Source organism: Mustelus asterias, chromosome 1 (genome assembly GCF_964213995.1).
Source record: "Mustelus asterias chromosome 1, sMusAst1.hap1.1, whole genome shotgun sequence".
NCBI classification, from domain to species: Eukaryota; Metazoa; Chordata; class Chondrichthyes; order Carcharhiniformes; family Triakidae; genus Mustelus; species Mustelus asterias.
The window spans coordinates 196,636,131-196,654,836 of NC_135801.1; the positions used below are offsets into that span (position 1 = coordinate 196,636,131).

The window sequence follows — 18,706 nt, forward strand, 5'->3', positions numbered from 1 at the left end:
ATATCAGAGGTAGGTTCTTTACGCAGAGAGTGGTTGGGGTGTGGAATGGACTGCCTGCAGTGATAGTGGAGTCAGACACTTTAGGAACATTTAAGCAGTTATTGGATAGGCACATGGAGCACACCAGGATGATAGGGAGTGGGATAGCTTGATCTTGGTTTCAGATAAAGCTCGGCACAACATCGTGGGCCGAAGGGCCTGTTCTGTGCTGTACTGTTCTATGTTCTATGTAGTCTTACTTCGGTGGTTGGTAAATTGATGGAAAAGGTCCTTAGAGATGGGATTTACGACCATTTAGAAAGATGCGGATTAATCCGGGATAGTCACCACGGATTCGTGAAGGGCAAGTCGTGCCTCACAAATTTGATTGAATTTTTTGATGAGGTATCTAAGTGTGTTGATGAAGGTAGGGCAGTTCATGTCATACACATGGATTTTAGTAAGGCATTTGATAAGGTCCCCCATGGTCGGCTTATGATGAAAGTAAGGAGGTGTGGGATAGAGAGAAAGTTGGCCGATTGGATAGGTAAGTGGTTATCTGATCGAAGACAGTGGGTGGTGGTGGATGGAAAATTTTTGGACTGGAGGCAGGTTGCTAGCGGAGTGCCACAGGGATCAGTGCTTGGTCCTCTGCTCTTTGTGATTTTTATTAATGACTTAGAGGAGGGGGCTGAAGGGTGGATCAGTAAATTTGCTGATGATACCAAGATTGGTGGAGTAGTGGATGAGGTGGAAGGCTGTTGTAGGCTGCAAAGAGACATAGATAGGTTGCAAAGCTGGGCTGAAAAATGGCAAATGGAGTTTAACCCTGATAAATGTGAGGTGATTCATTTTGGTAGGACTAATTTAAATGTGGATTACAGGGTCAAAGGTAGGGTTCTGAAGACTGTGGAGGAACAGAGAGATCTTGGGGTTCATATCCACAGATCTCTAAAGGTTGCCACTCAAGTGGATAGAGCTGTGAAGAAGGCCTATAGTCTGTTAGCTTTTATTAACAGGGGGTTGGAGTTTAAGAGCCGTGGGGTTATGCTGCAACTGTACAGGACCTTGGTGAGACCACATTTGGAATATTGTGTGCAGTTCTGGTCACCTCACTATAAGAAGGATGTGGAAGCGCTGGAAAGAGTGCAGAGGAGATTTACCAGGATGCTGCCTGATTTGGAGGGTAGGTCTTTGTGGTGAACCATAGATGGTTACCACTATGGGTACTTGTACATATGTTACTTTTGTTACTGTTGGGGTTAGAGTTTGGGTGTTCCACCTGTTATTATTGTTTATGTGGTACACTCCGTTCGGCTCCACCTTCTTACAGGAGTATAAAGGTCACTGCTACTTCCTAGTAGCCCTTAGTCTGGGATAGTATTGTTAAGTAGTGTGCTCCAATCTTGTTGTGAATAAAAGCCTTTATTCCCGGGTACGTCCTAGCTTCCCGTGTGAATCAATCACGCATCAGTCTTATGAGGAAAGGTTAAGGGAGCTAGGGCTGTTCTCTCTAGAGCGGAGGAGGCTGAGGGGAGACCTAATAGAGGTTTATAAAATGATGAAGGGTAGAGTGAACGTTCAAAGACTATTTCCTCGGGTGGATGGAGCTATTACAAGGGGGCATAACTATAGGGTTCATGGTGGGAGATATAGGAAGGATATCAGAGGTAGGTTCTTTACGCAGAGAGTGGTTCGGGTGTGGAATGGACTGCCGGCAGTGATAGTGGAGTCAGACACTTTAGGAACATTTAAGCGGTTATTGGATAGGCACATGGAGCACACCAGGATGATAGGGAGTGGGGTAGCTTGATCTTGGTTTCAGATAAAGCTCGGCACAACATCATGGGCCGAAGGGCCTGTTCTGTGCTGTTCTGTTCTATGTTCTATGAGTCCATATAGGCCTGGGTTTCTTAGAATCAATGAGACCGATGTGGATCTTACACAGAATTTGAGAGTTATACACATTTTCTCAGAATCGAAAAGGACTGTCCTTAAGAACAGTGATCAAAACCAAATTTAGAACATAAACGGGCTGAACCTAATTACAATTAAGATGCCACCCTTTATAGGGTCAGAGCGTAGCTCCACAGCCTCAAGAAAATTGCAAATACTGAGAAAAGACTTTTTGGATTTTTGGATTCGCTTAATTCACTCAGGCATCTCTCACAAGGTAAAGGTTTAACTGCTGAGGCTCAATGAAGAGGATTCTCTCCCTAACTCTTGCTAACTCTGCAATCTTCATTTGGGGAATTAAGAAAAATGCTACTTTAAGAATTGACGGATGTCCTACTTAAAACATTAACTGAAATTTAAAACTGGATCCTCTACTAGAATGACGATTAAATTTTCTCTCTTTTTCCTAGAATCTGTTTCATGTTTCAATTGACTGTTTCCACCTGACTGAGTTGCATGTTCTTTAATAAACTTGTATATATATTAGGGTTATATTGCCTCATGTAGTCTTCTGTACCACCTACATGAGAATCTGGCTCAATTCTCTCTTTAGTCTGAGGAGTAGTCAGGTGGCACGGTGGCACACTGTTAGCACTGCCTCATAGCGCCAGGGATCTGGGTTCAATTCCCAGCTTGGGTCACTGTCTGTGTGGAGTTTGCACATTCTCCCCGTGTCTGCGTGGGTTTCCTTCGGGTGCTCCAGTTTCAAAGAACAAAGAACAATACAGCACAGGAACAGGCCCTTCGGCCCTCCAAGCCCGCGCCGCTCCCCGGTCCAGGATTGAATCCTGAATCCAGGATCCCCGCCCAATTTTCCAGCCTATCTACATACCAATATCCTATCCACCGAGCTGTCCCTCACAGCTATGATGCTTTGTTCATTACAACCTATTAACTTACCCCCACCCCCCCATTCCAGACCATGTGATCTCCAGGGAGAGGCGAAAACCCAGAGTGAAAAACCCCAGGGCCAATATGGGGAAAAAAAAAAAATCTGGGAAATTCCTCTCCGACCCCCTGAGGCGATCGAAACGAGTCCAGGAGATCACAATGGCCCCGATCGGAAAATGCTTCCCAACCCTAGTCATTTCCACTTCCACGAACACCATATGAATTCCCTGCCCCCGAGACAGGTTCCCAACTATCCGCAGTCTCGCTCTGTACTGGCACCAGCAAGATGATCATAGAATGAGGCCTTGAAACGAGAAACAAGGAACAATTAGCCCGCGCCGCTCCCTGGTCCAAACTAGACCACTCTTTTGTATCCCTCCATTCCCACTCCGTTCATATAGCTGTCTAGATAAGTCTTAAACGTTCCCAGTGTGTCCGCCTCCACCACTTTGCCCGGCAACACATTCCAGGCCCCCACGACCCTCTGTGTGAAATATGTCCTTCTGATATCTGTGTTAAACCTCCCCCCCTTCACCTTGAACCTATGACCCCTCGTGAACGTCACCACCGACCCGGGGAAAAGCTTCCCACCGTTCACCCTATCTATGCCTTTCATAATTTTATACACCTCTATTAAGTCTCCCCTCATCCTCCGTCTTTCCAAGGAGAACAACCCCAGTTTCCCCAATCTCTCCTCATAACCAAGCCCCTCCATACCAGGCAACATCCTGGTAAACCTCCTCTGTACTCTCTCCAAAGCCTCCACGTCCTTCTGGTAGTGTGGCGACCAGAACTGGACGCAGTGTTCCAAATGCGGCCGAACCAACGTTCTATACATCTGCAACATCAGACCCCAACTTTTATACTCTATGCCCCGTTTCCTCCCACAGTTTGAAAGACGTGCTGGTTCGGTGCATTGACCCGAACAGGCGCTGGAGTGTGGCGACTAGGGGAATTTCACAGTAACTTCACTGCAGTGTTAATGTAAGCTTTACTTGTGACTAATAAATAAACTTTAATAATATCCAGGATTTTACAATCTGGCCTAAGCTTGTTTAAAAAGCTATCTGGAGGATGCTAATATGGCTTTAATTTTGGGAGAAATAGTTCAACACTTTAGAAACATTTGGCATCTTCCTTGTGTTCTCTGAGAGTTGTCTTTCTTAATCTTGAGTTGAGAGGTACTGAGTGGTACTTCTGATCTGGGACTGTCTAAATATAGGGGAAGGATTATAATCCAGCAGAGCTTAGACTTGTAATTATTTCACCTTCCGCAACTTTTTATATTCGAAACCAAACCCAAGGTTCTACATTCTGTAGATTATATGGTTATAATATCAGATCAAAAGCACTCTGTTGTACTTCAATCCGGAAAGTGTGAGAATAAATACATTCATTTGTATTCAACCATTGCCCATCATGGATGCAGCGTTTGCATTGAAGTAGAGCAATGGTATTCATAGAATCCTATGAATCATAGAATCCCTACCGTGCAGAAGGAGACCATTCAGCCCATCGAGCCTGCACTGACAGCAATCCCACCCAGGCCCTATCCCCATAATCCCACGTAATTACCCCACTAACTCCCCAATGGTGTTGACCTTGATGCATTTATTACTATCTGACGTTACATGTTAATTTTAATGCATCTCTGCTAAATTGGGAGTACAATTCATAGGAACATAGGAATTAGGAGCGAGAGTAGGCAATTCAGCCAATGGAGCCCGCTCCGCCATTCTATATGATCATGGCTGATCTCCATCTCATCCTAATTCCACTTCCCTGCCCTCTCCCCAGAATTGGTTTTGATTGAGGTTAGAAGGTTGAAAGAACATCTAATTGTTAAGATTAACAGATTTAATAGAGAAAAATTGTTTCCTTTGGTCAGGCTCTTCTGAACAAAGGGACATGACCTTAAAATGAGGGCTAGACTGTTCAGGACTGGAATCAAGAAGCACTTCTTCCCATGGAGGAGATTGGAAATTTGAAATACTCGTAATGAAAGCTCTATGGGAACTAAGGGTGAATTGGAGCTTTCGAGATGAACGTTGGGTGAGCATATCGTGAGATATGGAGAATTGGCAGGAAAATAGAGCTGTGGCATAGATCAATCATTGTCTAACTGAAGGTTGCAGTGGGCTGGAGGGGCAATGGTCTCTCCCTGTTTCTATTGCTGTAGATTCAAGGATGACATCTACTCCGGTTTCTCCCATGGATCTTCATGTGACTGAACAGATCAATTCTTGATCTACCGATCTTTGGTTACATGGGGGCAGGACAACCATGAGGTAGTGGGATCCAGAGAGCAGGTTTTACTACCTTTTCTTTTCTTCTCTGCCGTCGCTCTGCCTCATCATTAAGAGGTTGGGACTTGGAGCGTGACGCAGCTTGATGGACAAGTTATCGCCATTTTGAACAATTGGTAGCAAGCTTCTCCCACTCATTAATGTCAATGCTGTCATGTTTCAAGGAGAGATTCAGACTGTCTTTGAAGTGTTTGAAGATATTAATTAATTGGAGGCAGTTCTGTGAAAGTTCACTAGGATGATTCCCGGTTTGATGGGATTGACTTATGAGGAAAGGTTAAACAGATTGGGACTCGACTCATTGGAATTCAGAAGAATGAGATGTGATCTCATTGAAACATATAGGATTCTTAAGAGGCTTGACAGGGTAACTGCTGAGAGGATGTTTCCCCTCATGGGAGAGTTTTTTTTTATACTTTTCCAATTCAATCAAATCAAATCCAATTCAGAGTCTCAACAAGTTGAGACATTTCAGATCCAGGCTGACAAGACAGGGCGAGCGACCAAACCACCCTGTCCTGGGCTTGATCGTGGAGATGCCGGCGTTGGACTGGGGTAAACACAGTAAGAAGTTTAACAACACCAGGCCTGATCTACATGAGCCAAGCTGATTGGAGAAGGGGGAGGATCCTCCTCCAAGACTTGAGCTCATTTGCATCTTAGCCAAAAGGCCGAGATGCCGCTTTTAAAAATTGCTTCATTTGAAACATATGAAGCCTCAGCGTAACCCAATGACCTCGACCAAGTGCGGCCGACAATGGGGTGCCGACCATACACTTGATCTTAGCCAAAAGGCCGAGGAGTGTTAGTGCGAGTGGGCGAATACGACCACTACGGACCCAGAGTCAGGTTCAACAATGGCACAGCTTTATTGCTTTTACGTCGACGGAGGTGCAATCAGGGCATACAAATAGCACTGTCCTGAAAGCACTCTGAAAGCCTGCCGCACTGGGCTCCAGTTATACTCGAACTTTGACACGTTGTATGATTCAAATGTTAATGTTTTGTTTACAGTATTTGACTCTGACCATTCTGTGGTTGATGTGTTAAGTCTGGTGATTGCCCAGTCTAGGGAGGTGATAATTGTTTGAGATCTCCGGAGTTTCTTATACAATAGGTGTTTAATTGGATATCAGGAAGTCTTCCAGGTCTCAGAGGCCTTCTGAAGTGTTTGATAAGGGTTTCCTGAGTCCTTTTGTCAGCCTTGTTTCTACGTTTTAAAAGACCTGCTTGTCTGTTCACACTTTGTGCCTGGGTGCTGCTTTGTCCTGTTTCATTTATTTGATTTTATTCTGAGAAATCTTTATCTAAGGAATCAAAGAAATTTGTGTCCGCTTACAGAAGAGTCTAGGATGAGAAGGCATAGTCTCAAAATAAAGGGGTGCCAATTTAAGACTGAGATGAAGAGGAATTTCTTCTCTCAGCGAGTTGTGAATCTTTGGAGCTCCTTGCCATAGAGAGCTGTGGGGGACAGTGTCCATGTGTATATTTAAGGCTGAGATAGATAGATTTTTGATCAGTAAAGGAATCAAGGCTTATGGGGAAAGGGCAGGAAAGTGGACATGAGGAATGTTGGATCAGCCATGATCCTCTTGAATGGCGGAACAGGCTCAAGGAACTGAACAGCCTACTTGTGTTCCTATCCCTTGTGAGCCTATGGCCTTTTTTCTCCCTGGAACATTGGCCTGCAGTATTTTGTTTAGGAAAGTGTGTGGGTTGGGTGTTGATGATTATGGAACTGACCCCAGCAAGAATATGGGGCAGCACGGTGGCACAGTGGTTAGCACTGCTGCCTCACAGCAAGAAGTTTAACAACACCACAGTGCCAGGGACCCAGGTTCGATTCCCGGCACTGTCTGTGCAGAATCTGCACGTTCTCCCTGTATCTGCATAGGTTTCCTCTGGGTGCTTCGGTTTCCTCCCACGGTCCAAAGACGTGCTGGTTAGGTGCATTGGCCGTGCTGAATTCTCCCTCAGTGTACCTGAACAGGTGCAGGAGTCTGGCGACTAGGGGATTTTCACAGTAACTTCATTGCGGTGTTAATGTAAGATACTTGTGACACGAATAAATAAACTTTAAACTTAGGTTAGGTGGATTGGCTATGCTAAATTGCCTCTTTGTGTCCCAGGATGTGCAGGTTAGATGGGATTAGCCGTAGTAAATGTACAGGGTTATGGAGAGGGCCTGGGTAAGAAGCTCTTTAGGAGGGTTGGTGTAGACGCGATGGGCTGAATGGCCTCTTTCTGCACTGTAGATTCTCTTGAGAAACATTAAGGTAGACAAGTCCTCAAAGCCTGATGGGATATACCCCAGAATACTGAGAGGCAAGGGAGGAAATTGCTGGGGCCTTGAGATAAATCTTTGTATCCTCACTGGCTACAGGGGAGGTCCCTGAGGATTGGAGAATAGCCAATGTTGCTCCTTTGTTTAAGAAGGGTAGCAAGAATAATCCAGGTAATTACAGGCCGGTGAGCCTTACATCAGTGGTAGGGAAATTATTGGAGAGGATTCTTCGAGACAGGATTTATTCCCACTTGGAAATAAGTGGACGTATTAGGGAGAGGCAACAGGGTTTTGTGAAGGGGAGGTCGTGTCTCACGAACTTGATCGCGTTTTAAGAGGAAGTGACAGAGATGATTGATGAGGGTCGGGCAGCGGATGTTGTCTACATGGACTTCAGTAAGGCCTTTGACAAGGTCCCTCATGACAGACTGGTGCAGAAGGTGAAGTCGCATGGGATCAGAGGTGAGCTGGAAAAATGGATATAAAAATGGCTCGGCCAAAGAAGACAGAGGGTAGCAGTGGAAGGGTGCGTTTCTGAATGGAGGACTGTGACAAGTGGCGTTCCTCAGGGATCAGTGCTGGGACCTTTGCTGTTTGTAATATATATAAATGATTTGGAGGAAAATGTAACTGGATTGATTAATAAGTTTGCGGACGACACAAAGGTTGGTGGATTTACGGATAGCGATGAGGACCATCAGAGGATACAGCAGGATATAGATCAGTTGGAGACTTGGGCGGAGAGATGGCAGATGGAGTTTAATCTGGACAAATGTGAGGTAATGCATTTTGGAAGGTCTAATACAGATAGGAAATGTACAGTAAATGGCAGAACCCTTAAGAGCATTGATAGGCAAAGGGATCTGGGTGGTACAGGTACACAGGTCACTGAAAGTGGCAATGCAGGTGGAGAAGGTAGTCAAGAAGGCATACGGTATGCTTGCCTTCATCGGCCGGGGTACTGAGTTTAAAAATTGGCAAGTCAGGTTACAGCTTTATAGAACCTTAGTTAGGCCGCACTTGGAATATAGTGTTCAATTCTGGTCGCCACACTACCAGAATGATGTGGAGGCTTTGGAGAGGGTACAGAAAAGATTTACCAGGATGTTGCCTGGTATGGAGGGCATTAGCTATGAGGAGATGATTGATGAGGGTAGGGCAGTGGATGTTGTCTACATGGACTTCAGTAAGGCCTTTGACAAGGTCCCTCATGGCAGATTGATGCAGAAGGTGAAGTCGCATGGAATCAGAGGTGAGCTGGCAAGGTGGATACAAAACTGGCTCGGTCAAAGAAGACAGAGGGTAGCAGTGGAAGGGTGCGTTTCTGAATGGAAGGCTGTGACAAGTGGCGTTCCTCATGGATCAGTGCTGGGACCTTTGCTGTTTGTAATACGTATAAATGATTTGGAGGAAAATGTAACTGGATTGATTAGTAAGTTTGCGGACGACACAAAGGTTGGTGGATTTGTGGATAGCGATGAGGACCATCAGAAGATACAGCAGGATATAGATCAGTTGGAGACTTGGGCGGAGAGATGGCAGATGGAGTTTAATCCGGACAAATGTGAGGTAATGCATTTTGGAAGGTCTAATACAGATAGGAAATATACAGTAAATGGCAGAACCCTTGGGGGTATTGATAGGCAAAGGGATCTGGGTGTACAGGTACACAGGTCACTGAAGTGGCAATGCAGGTGGAGAAGGTAGTCAAGAAGGCATACGGCATGCTTGCCTTCATCGGCCGGGGCATTGAGTTTAAAAATTGGCAAGTCAGGTTACAGCTTTATAGAACCTTAGTTAGGCTGCACTTGGAATATAGTGTTCAATTCTGGTCGCCACACTACCAGAAGGATGTGGAGGCTTTGGAGAGGGTACAGAAAAAAATTACCAGGATGTTGCCTGGTATGGAGGGCATTAGCTATGAGGAGAGGTTGGAGAAACTTGGTTTGTTCTCACTGGAGCGACGGGGGTTGAGGGGCGACCTGATAGAAGTCTACAAGATTATGAGAGGCATGGACAGAGTGGATAGTCAGAAGCTTTTTCCCAGGGTGGAAGAGTCAATTACTGGGGGGCACAGGTTTAAGGTGCGAGGGGCAAGGTTTACACGGTGGTGGGTGCCTGGAACTCGCTGCCGGGGGAGGTAGTGGAAGCGGATACAGTAGTGACTTTTAAGGGGCATCTTGACAAATACATGAATAGGATGGGAATAGAGGGATATGGTCCCCGGAAGGGTAGGGGGTTTTAGTTCAGTCAGGCAGCATGGTCGGTGCAGGCTTGGAGGGCCGAAGGGCCTGTTCCTGTGCTGTAATTTTCTTTGTTCTTTGTTTATATCAGTGCTCCCAGCAAGAGACGGTTGGCATCTGGGAGAAAATAGGAGCAAGTCGGCCTCAGCTCCCCCTCCATCCACACCGAACCGTTTCGCGCCACTGGGCTCTTCCCGCTCGCCTCTCCCGCCGCCGGGCGCCCAGGCCGGACGCCGCGTCCTTAGCGACCGCCCGGGCAACCGTCATGGCGGCCGCTGGCCGGACATGCGCAATGCCGGCCGGAGTGTCGGGCAGGAGCATGCGCGGCGGGATGCTGCGCGGGGCGGAGCATGCGCGGTGGGATGCGGCGCGGGGCGGAGCATGCGCAGTGCGGCCAGGCGCCTGGAGGAGCTGCAGGTGGAGAGTGAGGTGGGTTTTGCTGCAGATTGATTGTGTTTCTTTAATGGGCTCAATGCCTGAGGCAGGACCTCCGGCTCCCATTGCTTTGGTTCAGTTTAAATCTCCTGTCTCGTTTGGCCTGGTCACAGCACAGCAGCCTCGGTTTTTCCCGCCGGGTCAGACTGATGAAGCTGAGAGACTTTGTGAGGCAGGATTCCTCCTGGGTGAGGGAGCAGGATCTTGACTGGAAAGTCTCTGTGAAGGGATGTTAGACCAGGTGAGGCTTCAACAATCCCCACAGATGCTGCAGAGCCCTGAGTTCATCCAGCATGTTCTGTGTTTATTTCATAGAAACTAGAAACAGGAGGAGGCCATTCGGCCCATTGAGCCGGGCTCTGCCATTCATTATGATCATGGCTGATCATCAAATTCAATATCCTCATCCCCCCTTCCCCCCATATCCCTCGATCCCTTTAGCCCCAAGAGCTATATCTAATTTCTTCTTGAAATCAGACAAAGTTTTGGCCTCAACTACTTTCTGTGGAGTGAATTCCACACATTCACCACCCTCTGGGTGAAGAAATTTCTCCTCACCTCAGTTCTAAAAGGTTTACCCCTTATCCTCAAAACTATGACCCCTAGTTCTGGACTCCCCCACCATTAGGAACATTCTTTCTGAATCTACCCTGTCTAACCTTGTTAGAATTTTATAAGTTTCTATAAGATCCCCTCTCACTCTTCTGAACTCCAGTGAATATAATCCTAACTGACTTATATGACAAACCTGCCATGCCAGGAATCAGCCTGGTAAACTTTCGCTGTACTCCCTCTATAACAAGGATATCCTTTCAATAATCTGCCTGACTTGTGAGTTGGACACTTGCCTCTGAGTTAGAAGGTTCCAGGTTCAGGTCTCACTCCAGCAACTTTGCACCAAGATCCAGGCTAATCCAGTGCCACACTGAGGGAGTACTGCACTGCTGGATGTGCTGTCTTTTGGATGAGATCTCAAATCATGCTCCCATTTCCCCACTCTCAGGAGTGTTTAAAAGTTCCCAGGGCTTTATTTTGACAAAGGGTCATTTGGACTCAAAACGTTGGCTCTATTCTCTCCCCACAGATGCTGTCAGACCTCCTGAGACTTTCTAGCACTTTCTGTTTTGTTTCGGATTCCAGCATCTACAGCATTTTGCTTTTATTTTTACTTTATTTGAAGAATAAGGGAGTTCCTCCTGGTGTCCTGTCTGATATTTATCTCTCAACCAACAGCTCAAAATAAAACAGAATGTGCTGGAAAAATTCAGCAGGTCTGGCAGAATCTGCAAAGAGAGAAACAGAGTTAACCATCCAAGTTCAAATTGGACTTGAAACATTAACTCTGTTTCTCTCCCCACAGATGCTGCCAGACCTGCTGAGCTTTTCCAGAATTTTCTTTTCATTTCAGATTTTCATCTGCTTTATTTTGTTCATTTCTCAAAAAAATGGATTATCTGTGACTAGTGGTGTGCCGCAGGGATCGGTGTTGGGTCCATTGTTGTTGTCATCTATATCAATGATCTGGATGATAATGTGGTAAATTGGATCAGCAAGTTTGCTGATGATACAAAGATTGGAGGTGTAGTGGACAGTGAGGAAGGTTTTCAAAGCTTGCAGAGGGATTTGGACCAACTAGAAAAATGGGCTGAAAAATGGCAAATGGAACTTAACGCAGACAAGTGTGAGATATTGCACTTTGGAAGGGCAAACCAAAGTAGAACGTACAGGGTAAATGGTAGGTCTCTGAAGAGTGCAGTTGAACAGAGGGATCTGGGAATACAGGTACAGAATTCCCTAAAAGTGACGTCACAGGTGGATAGGGTCGTAAAGAGTGTCTTTGGTACATTGGCCTTTATAAATCAGAGTATCGAGTGTAAAAGTTGGAGTGTTATGGTAAGGTTATATAAGGCATCGGTAAGGCCGAATTTAGAGTATTGTGTACAGTTTTGGTCACCTAGTTACAGGAAGGATGTAAATAAGGTTGAAAGAATGCAGAGAAGGTTCACAAGGATGTTGCCGGGACTTGAGAAGCTGAGTTACAGAGAGAGATTGAATAGGTTGGGACTTTATTCCCTGGACAGTAGAAGAATGAGGGGAGATTTGATAGAGGTGTATAAGATTTTGATGGGTATAGATAGAGTGAATGCAAGCAGGCTTTTTCCGCTGAGGCTAGGGGAGAAAAAAACCAGAGGGCATTGGTTAAGGGTGAAAGGAGAAAAGTTTAAAGGGAATATTAGGGGGGGCTTCTTCACGCAGAGAGTGGTGGGAGTGTGGAATGAGCTGCCGGATAAAGTGGTAAATGTGGTCACTTTTAACATTTAAGAAAAACTTGGACGGGTTCATGGATGAGAGGGGTGTGGAGGGATATGGTCCAAGTGCAGGTCAGTGGGACTAGGCATAAAATGGTTCGGCACAGACAAGAAGGGCCAAAAGGCCTGTTTCTGAGCTGTAATTTTCTATGGTTCTATGGTTCTATCTGGTCATCATCACATTGCTTGTCGTATGATCTTGTTATTTGCAAATGGACTGCTGTTTCTTTCATTACAATGGTGATTATGTTTGAAAAGTACTCCAAATTGGCTGTCAGGATTGTGGAAGACACTTTTTTATTCATGTGGATGGTCTCCTTGTCTGAGAGTAAACATAGAATCCTACAGTGCAGAAGGAGGCCATTCAGCCCATTGAATCTGCACCAACCACAATCCCACACAGGCCCTATCCCCATAACCCCATGCATTTACCCTAGCTATTCCCCCTGACACTAAGGGACAATTTAGTATGGCCAATCCACTTAACCTGCTCATCTTTGGAGCATGGGAGGAAACCGGAGCACCCGGAGGAAACCCACGCAGACACGGGAGAGAACGTGCAAACTCCACACTGACAGTTACCCAAGCCAGGAATTGAACCCGGGTCCCGGGCGCTGTGAGGCAGCAGTGCTAACCACTGTGCCACCATGCCGTAAACATGAAACTGTACCCTTGCAAGATCCACACCTGGCAAGGGAAAGTTGGACTGCAATCCCTCTGTCTTTGCACCAGTGTGAAGGGAAAGTGACCAAGGATGCATAATTTGTAACCAGAGAGTAGTCTGGAAAACAAAACATGAAAGTGTTTGGGAATACAGCACATTCTGCATTTAATTATGTACATGTATACCTCCTCTCCCTCCAGGTAGCCTCTCCATCAAGGCTGCAGTTCATATAGAATCGTACAGCGCAGAAGAGGCCCTTCGGCCCATCAAGTCTGCACTGACATGTGGGACACATCTGACCTCCCATCTAATCCTATTTACCAGCACTTGGCCCATAGCTCTGAATGTTATGATGTGCCAAGTGCTCATCCAGATACTTTTGAAAGGATGTGAGGCAACCCCTCTCTACCACCCTCCCAGGCAGCGCATTCCAGACCGTCACCACCCTCTGAGTGAAAAAGTTTTTCCTCACATCCCCCCCAAACCTCCCTCCTGCCCCTCTGTCTGTTGCCTGATGTATGTGAGTTGTTTTTGATGACTCTTAACTGGACTGAGCCGCATTCTCATGAATTACAGGTACCAATGGAATTATCCTGCATTGTCTGTGCTGGTCAGCTTTCCGTTATTCCACACTTGAGTAAAACTATTTGAAGGTAATTGAGATATTCCGGCATTGTGCCTGATACTTTAGTGATTCAGTGGAAGTTGGGGTAGTGTGAAATTAATCCCGAGTGAAACTATTCTTGTTTTGCGACTACCAGTCTGTCGAGGAGCACTTTCATATCCCACTTTTGTCCCAACTTGTTGTAGATGTGCAGGAGCCAGTACCACACCTCAGTTTAGAATCATAGAAACCCTACAGTACAGAAAGAGGCCATTCGGCCCATCGAGCCCGCACCGACCACAATCCCACCCAGTCCCTACCCCCATATCCCTACATATTTTACCCGCTAATCCCTCGAATCTACGCATCCCAGAACACTAAGGGGCAATTTTAGCATAGCCAATCAACCTAACCCGCACATCTTTGGACTGTTCCTGTGTTTGTTCCTGTGTGCGAGCCTAAACAATGGTCTGTTCAGCCATTGAGTGCAGCGTTCAGTCCTGTTCCCCCCCCTCCAACATCAACACCCAGTGAAGCAAATGTTTTAAAAATGTGTCTCGGAGTTACAAATAACTTTGAAAAGCTTCTGAGCTGAAAACTGTATAGCTGACTGAAAGATGCATTCTGGAAAATTTGTTCTCCAGGGCTGCAGAATGATACAGCACGGAAAGAGGCTTCATCGTGCCTGTGATGACTCTTTGAGAGAGCTATCCAATTAGTCCCATTCCCCCGCTCTTTCCCCATAGTCCAGCAAACTTCCTCCCTTCAAGTATTTATCCAATTATTTTTTTGAATGTTGTAATTGAACCTGCTTCAATCTTCCTTTTAGTCAGTGCTTTCCAGATCAGGGCAATTCACCATGTAAAACATTCTCATAGAATAGAACCATAGAATGGTTACAGCACAGAAGGAGACCATTTGGCCCATCCAGTCTGTCCTATCTCTTTTTACTCAGCTTGTCCCTCTTCCCTGCCCTTTACCTTGTAGCACTGCAAGTTTTCTCTCTTCAAATAACTATTCAATTCCCTTTTGAAAGCCCCGATTGAATCTGCCTCCACCACACTCTCAGGCAGTGCATTGCAGACCTCAATAACTCACTGTGTAAAAAGGTTTTCCTCATGACCCGGGCGGCACGGTAGCACAGTGGTTAGCACTGCTGCTTCACAGCTCCAGGGACCTGGGTTCGATTCCCGGCTTGGGTCACTGTCTGTGTGGAGTTTGCACATTCTCCCCATGTCTGCGTGGGTTTCCTCCGGGTGCTCCGGTTTCCTCCCACAGTCCAAAGATGTGCAGGTTAGGTTGATTGGCCATTCTAAAAATTGCCCCTTAGTGTCCTGGGATGTCTAGGTTAGAGGGATTAGCGGGTAAAATATGTAGGGATATGGGGGTAGGGTCTGGGTGGGATTGTGGTCGGTGCAGACTCGATGGGTCGAATGGCCTCCTTCTGCACTGTAGGGTTTCTATGATTCTATGACCCAGTTGGTTCTTTTGCCAGTCACCTTCAATCGGTTACCTCTGGTTTTCAAGCTTTCTGCTAATGATTTCCAACTCTCATAGAATCATAGAATCCTACAGTGCAGAAAGAGGCCATTCAGCCCATCGGGCCTCCACTGACAACAATTTCACCCAGGCCCTATCCCCGTAACTCCACATATTTACCCTGCTAATCCCCCTGACTCTAAAAGTCAATTTAGCATGGCCAATTTGAATTCAATAAAAATCTGGAATTAAAAGTCTAATGATGTCCATGGAACCATTATCGATTGTCATAAGAGCCCACCTGGTTCACTAATGTCCATTAGGGAAGGAAATCTTCTGTCCTGACCTGGTCTGGCCAACATGTGACTCTGAATCCACAGCAATGTGGTTGATTCTTGTCTGCCCCCTCAAGGGCAATTAGGGATGGGCAATAAATGAGATGCCTACATCCCATAGAAGAATAAATTTAAAACAATCAACTTAACCCGCATATTTCTCCATGGCAACTCCTCATAGAATCATAGAATCCGACAGTGCAGAAGGAGATCATTCGGCCCATCGAGTCTGCACCAACCGCAATCCCACCCAGGCCCTATCCCCATAACCCGTGCATTTACCCTAGCTAGTCCCTCTGACACTAAGGGGCAATTTAGCATGGCCAATCCACCTAACCCGCACATCTTTGGATGCTGGGAGGAAACTGGAGCACCCGGAGGAAACCAACACAGACACTGGGAGAACATGCAGACTCCACACAGACAATTATCCGGGCCTGAAATTGGGTCCCTGGCGCTGTAAGGCAGCAGTGCGAACCACTGTGCCACCCTGACCTTTTCCTTTCTCCTCCCAATCTTTTATTTTCCACGGGGAACAGTCTGAGTTTCCCCAATCTCTTTGCGTAATATTTTCTGCAGCCTCTCTAAAAGCCTTTCCTAAATTTTATTAATACTCCTCCAGGTGTCTCTGTACTTGCATTCTCTTATAAATAACAATTTAGTTCATTCTTCCCATTAACAAACATCAACTCACGCTTCTCTACTTAAATTACACCTCCCACCTGTCTGCTCATTTCACTCTGTTTTATTTACTTCATTTCTGCCTTTGATATCATTGGAAAACTTTGCAAATAGCAGGGCATTAACATACATATCAAAGAGAGCAGTGATCACAGTGTCGAGTCTTGGGGGAGCACCACATTACACTTCCCTCCAGTCTGATAAACAACTGTTCACCATTACCCTTGACTGGTGCTCAGAAGAAGAGTGATAATGGACTCAAAACGTTAACTCTTGTTTCTCTCTCCGCAGATGCCTGCCAGGCGTGCTGAGTTTATCCAGTCTATTCTGTGTTGTTCAGCACGACTCACTGCTTCTGGTCCCATTGCCAGTGTGTTATCCACACTGCTGCTGCCCAATCCAAACTCAGCTCCCCGATCACAGCTGTCGGTAAAATAATCAATCCTTCAAGGGAAAAGTCAGAATAGACAATTCTGGAGATACAGTTCATATTTTGTGAAATAATTCTTTTGATTTTTAAATAAGCGTTTAAATCTATTTTGGACATTAATAGTTTTAGTTACTGAGGAAAGAATAGCGGATAAAAAGAAGTTCAGAAAGCATTATGAGAGAATTTAGTGTATTTCCCATTTCCCAGTGACAGGTTTATCGTGGCGTCAGCTGGTGAAGATGGGGACGTTAAACAATCGTAACCTGAAAAGATTCACACACAAAATGGAACAAGATGTGCCCGCGGGAGGTTCTGAGGCCCAGTCGCTGCCACAATAATGTATTTTTAAGCCGTTGCAACACGTTGTCTCTTGTAGGTAATCGCGACGACGCCACCACTGACCTGTAACATGGAGGAGCAAGTCAGTCAAACCAGCAGCCCCGAAAGTGGGACCCACCTGTCCACTGTGAGTGGCTTCTCACTGGGAGAGGCGATCGTCCAGAGAGCAAAGCAGGTAATGCCATGGGGAAGGGAATGAACAGATGTGGCTGCAGGGTGACCAAGGCAGGGGACTACATATTGAAGGAGGCTCTACCTTCAGGAAGGACTCTCAACTAAAATTTAAAGTTTATTTATTAGTGTCACAAGTAGGCTTACATTAACACTGCAATGAAGTTACCATGAAAATCCTCTAGTCGCCACACTCCGGCGCCTGTTCGGGTACACTGAGGGAGAATTTAGCACGGCCAATGCACTTAACCAGCACATCTTTTGGACTGTGGGAGGAAACTGGAGCACCCGGAGGAAACCCACGCAGACACGGGGAGAATGTGCAGACTCCAAACAGACAGTGACCCAAGCTGAGAATCGAACCCGGGTCCCTGGCGCTGTGAGGCAGCAGTGCTAACCATTGTGCCACCGAGCCGCCCCAACTACCCTCAGGCAACTAAGGATGGACAATAAATGGTGGCCAGCCAGTGACGCCCCTGTCCCACGAATGAATTAAAAAAGGACACGCAAAAGGGCAAAGGAGATGAGATGGTGATTTAATAAAGGATAAGATCAGTACATTACTGAAAGAGGATCTTAGATGGTAAGAACAAGATATGGGATCAGTTTGGGTGGAGCTAAGAAACAGCAAGGGGCAGCAATCATTGGTAACAGTAGTTTAGGCCACCAAACAGCAGTGGCAATGTAAGGCACGGTATCAATCAGGAAATTAGCAATGTATGTAACAAGGATAATACAGAAATCATGGCGGACTTTAACCTACACATACACTGGGTAAATCTAACGAGCTCTAATGCTGAGGAGGGTGAATCGCTGGAATGTCTATGAGATACTTTTCCAGAGCAGTATGTTGGGGAACCAACAAGAAACAGGTTATCTTAGATCTAGAGTTGTACAAAGAGAGGGCTAATTAATCTTGATGTAAAAGAACCCTGAGGAAAGAGTGACAATAATGTGATCAAAATTTCCGTTAAGCTTGCAAACATTGTGGTTTGATTCAAAATGAGATGTTAGACAGGCAATGACTGGTGTTTACAGAATGGACACGTGGTTTACAACAAATTCCAGTTATCAAAGGCTCAAAACCCCAACAGGAAAAGTGACTCAACTGTGGCTACCAAAGGAAATTAAAGATGGGCCTTCTAAAGGGTTGATGTATGAGGAGAGGTTAAACAGTTTGGGCTTATACTCGCTGGAGTTTGGAAGGATGAGAGGGGGATTTGAACGAAGTATATAACATTTTAAGAGGGATTAATCAAGTACATGTAGACCAAATGTTTCCCCTTGTGGGACAATCTAGAACAAGAGGTCACGGGTATAGGTTGCGAGGCGGTAGATTTAAAACTGAGATGAGGAGGAACTACTTCTCGCAGAGGGTGGTGAATTTGTGGAACTTGCTGCCCCATCGCGCGGTGGAGTCTGAATCATTGAATGGTTTCAAGAAGGAGATAGATATATTTCTAATAAAAAAGGGATATGGGGAACAGGTGAGGAGGTGGATTTGAGACCAGGGAGAGATCAGCCATGATCTGATTGAATGGCGGAGCAGGCTCGAAGGGCTGAATGGCCTACTTCTGCTCCTAATTCCTATGTTCCTATG

At 45.9% G+C, this 18,706-nt stretch overlaps 1 protein-coding gene across 1 annotated transcript in view; it reads left to right on the plus strand.

The window, feature by feature from the left end:
• alms1 (ALMS1 centrosome and basal body associated protein) overlaps positions 1–18,706 on the plus strand; it is a 115,062-nt gene that overhangs the window by 10,183 nt on the left and 86,173 nt on the right. The window contains exons 2-3 of the mRNA XM_078200048.1: positions 9,751–10,088; positions 16,973–17,110. Coding sequence (XP_078056174.1) covers positions 9,751–10,088; positions 16,973–17,110 — 476 coding nt within the window. The remainder of the gene's footprint in view (positions 1–9,750; positions 10,089–16,972; positions 17,111–18,706) is intronic.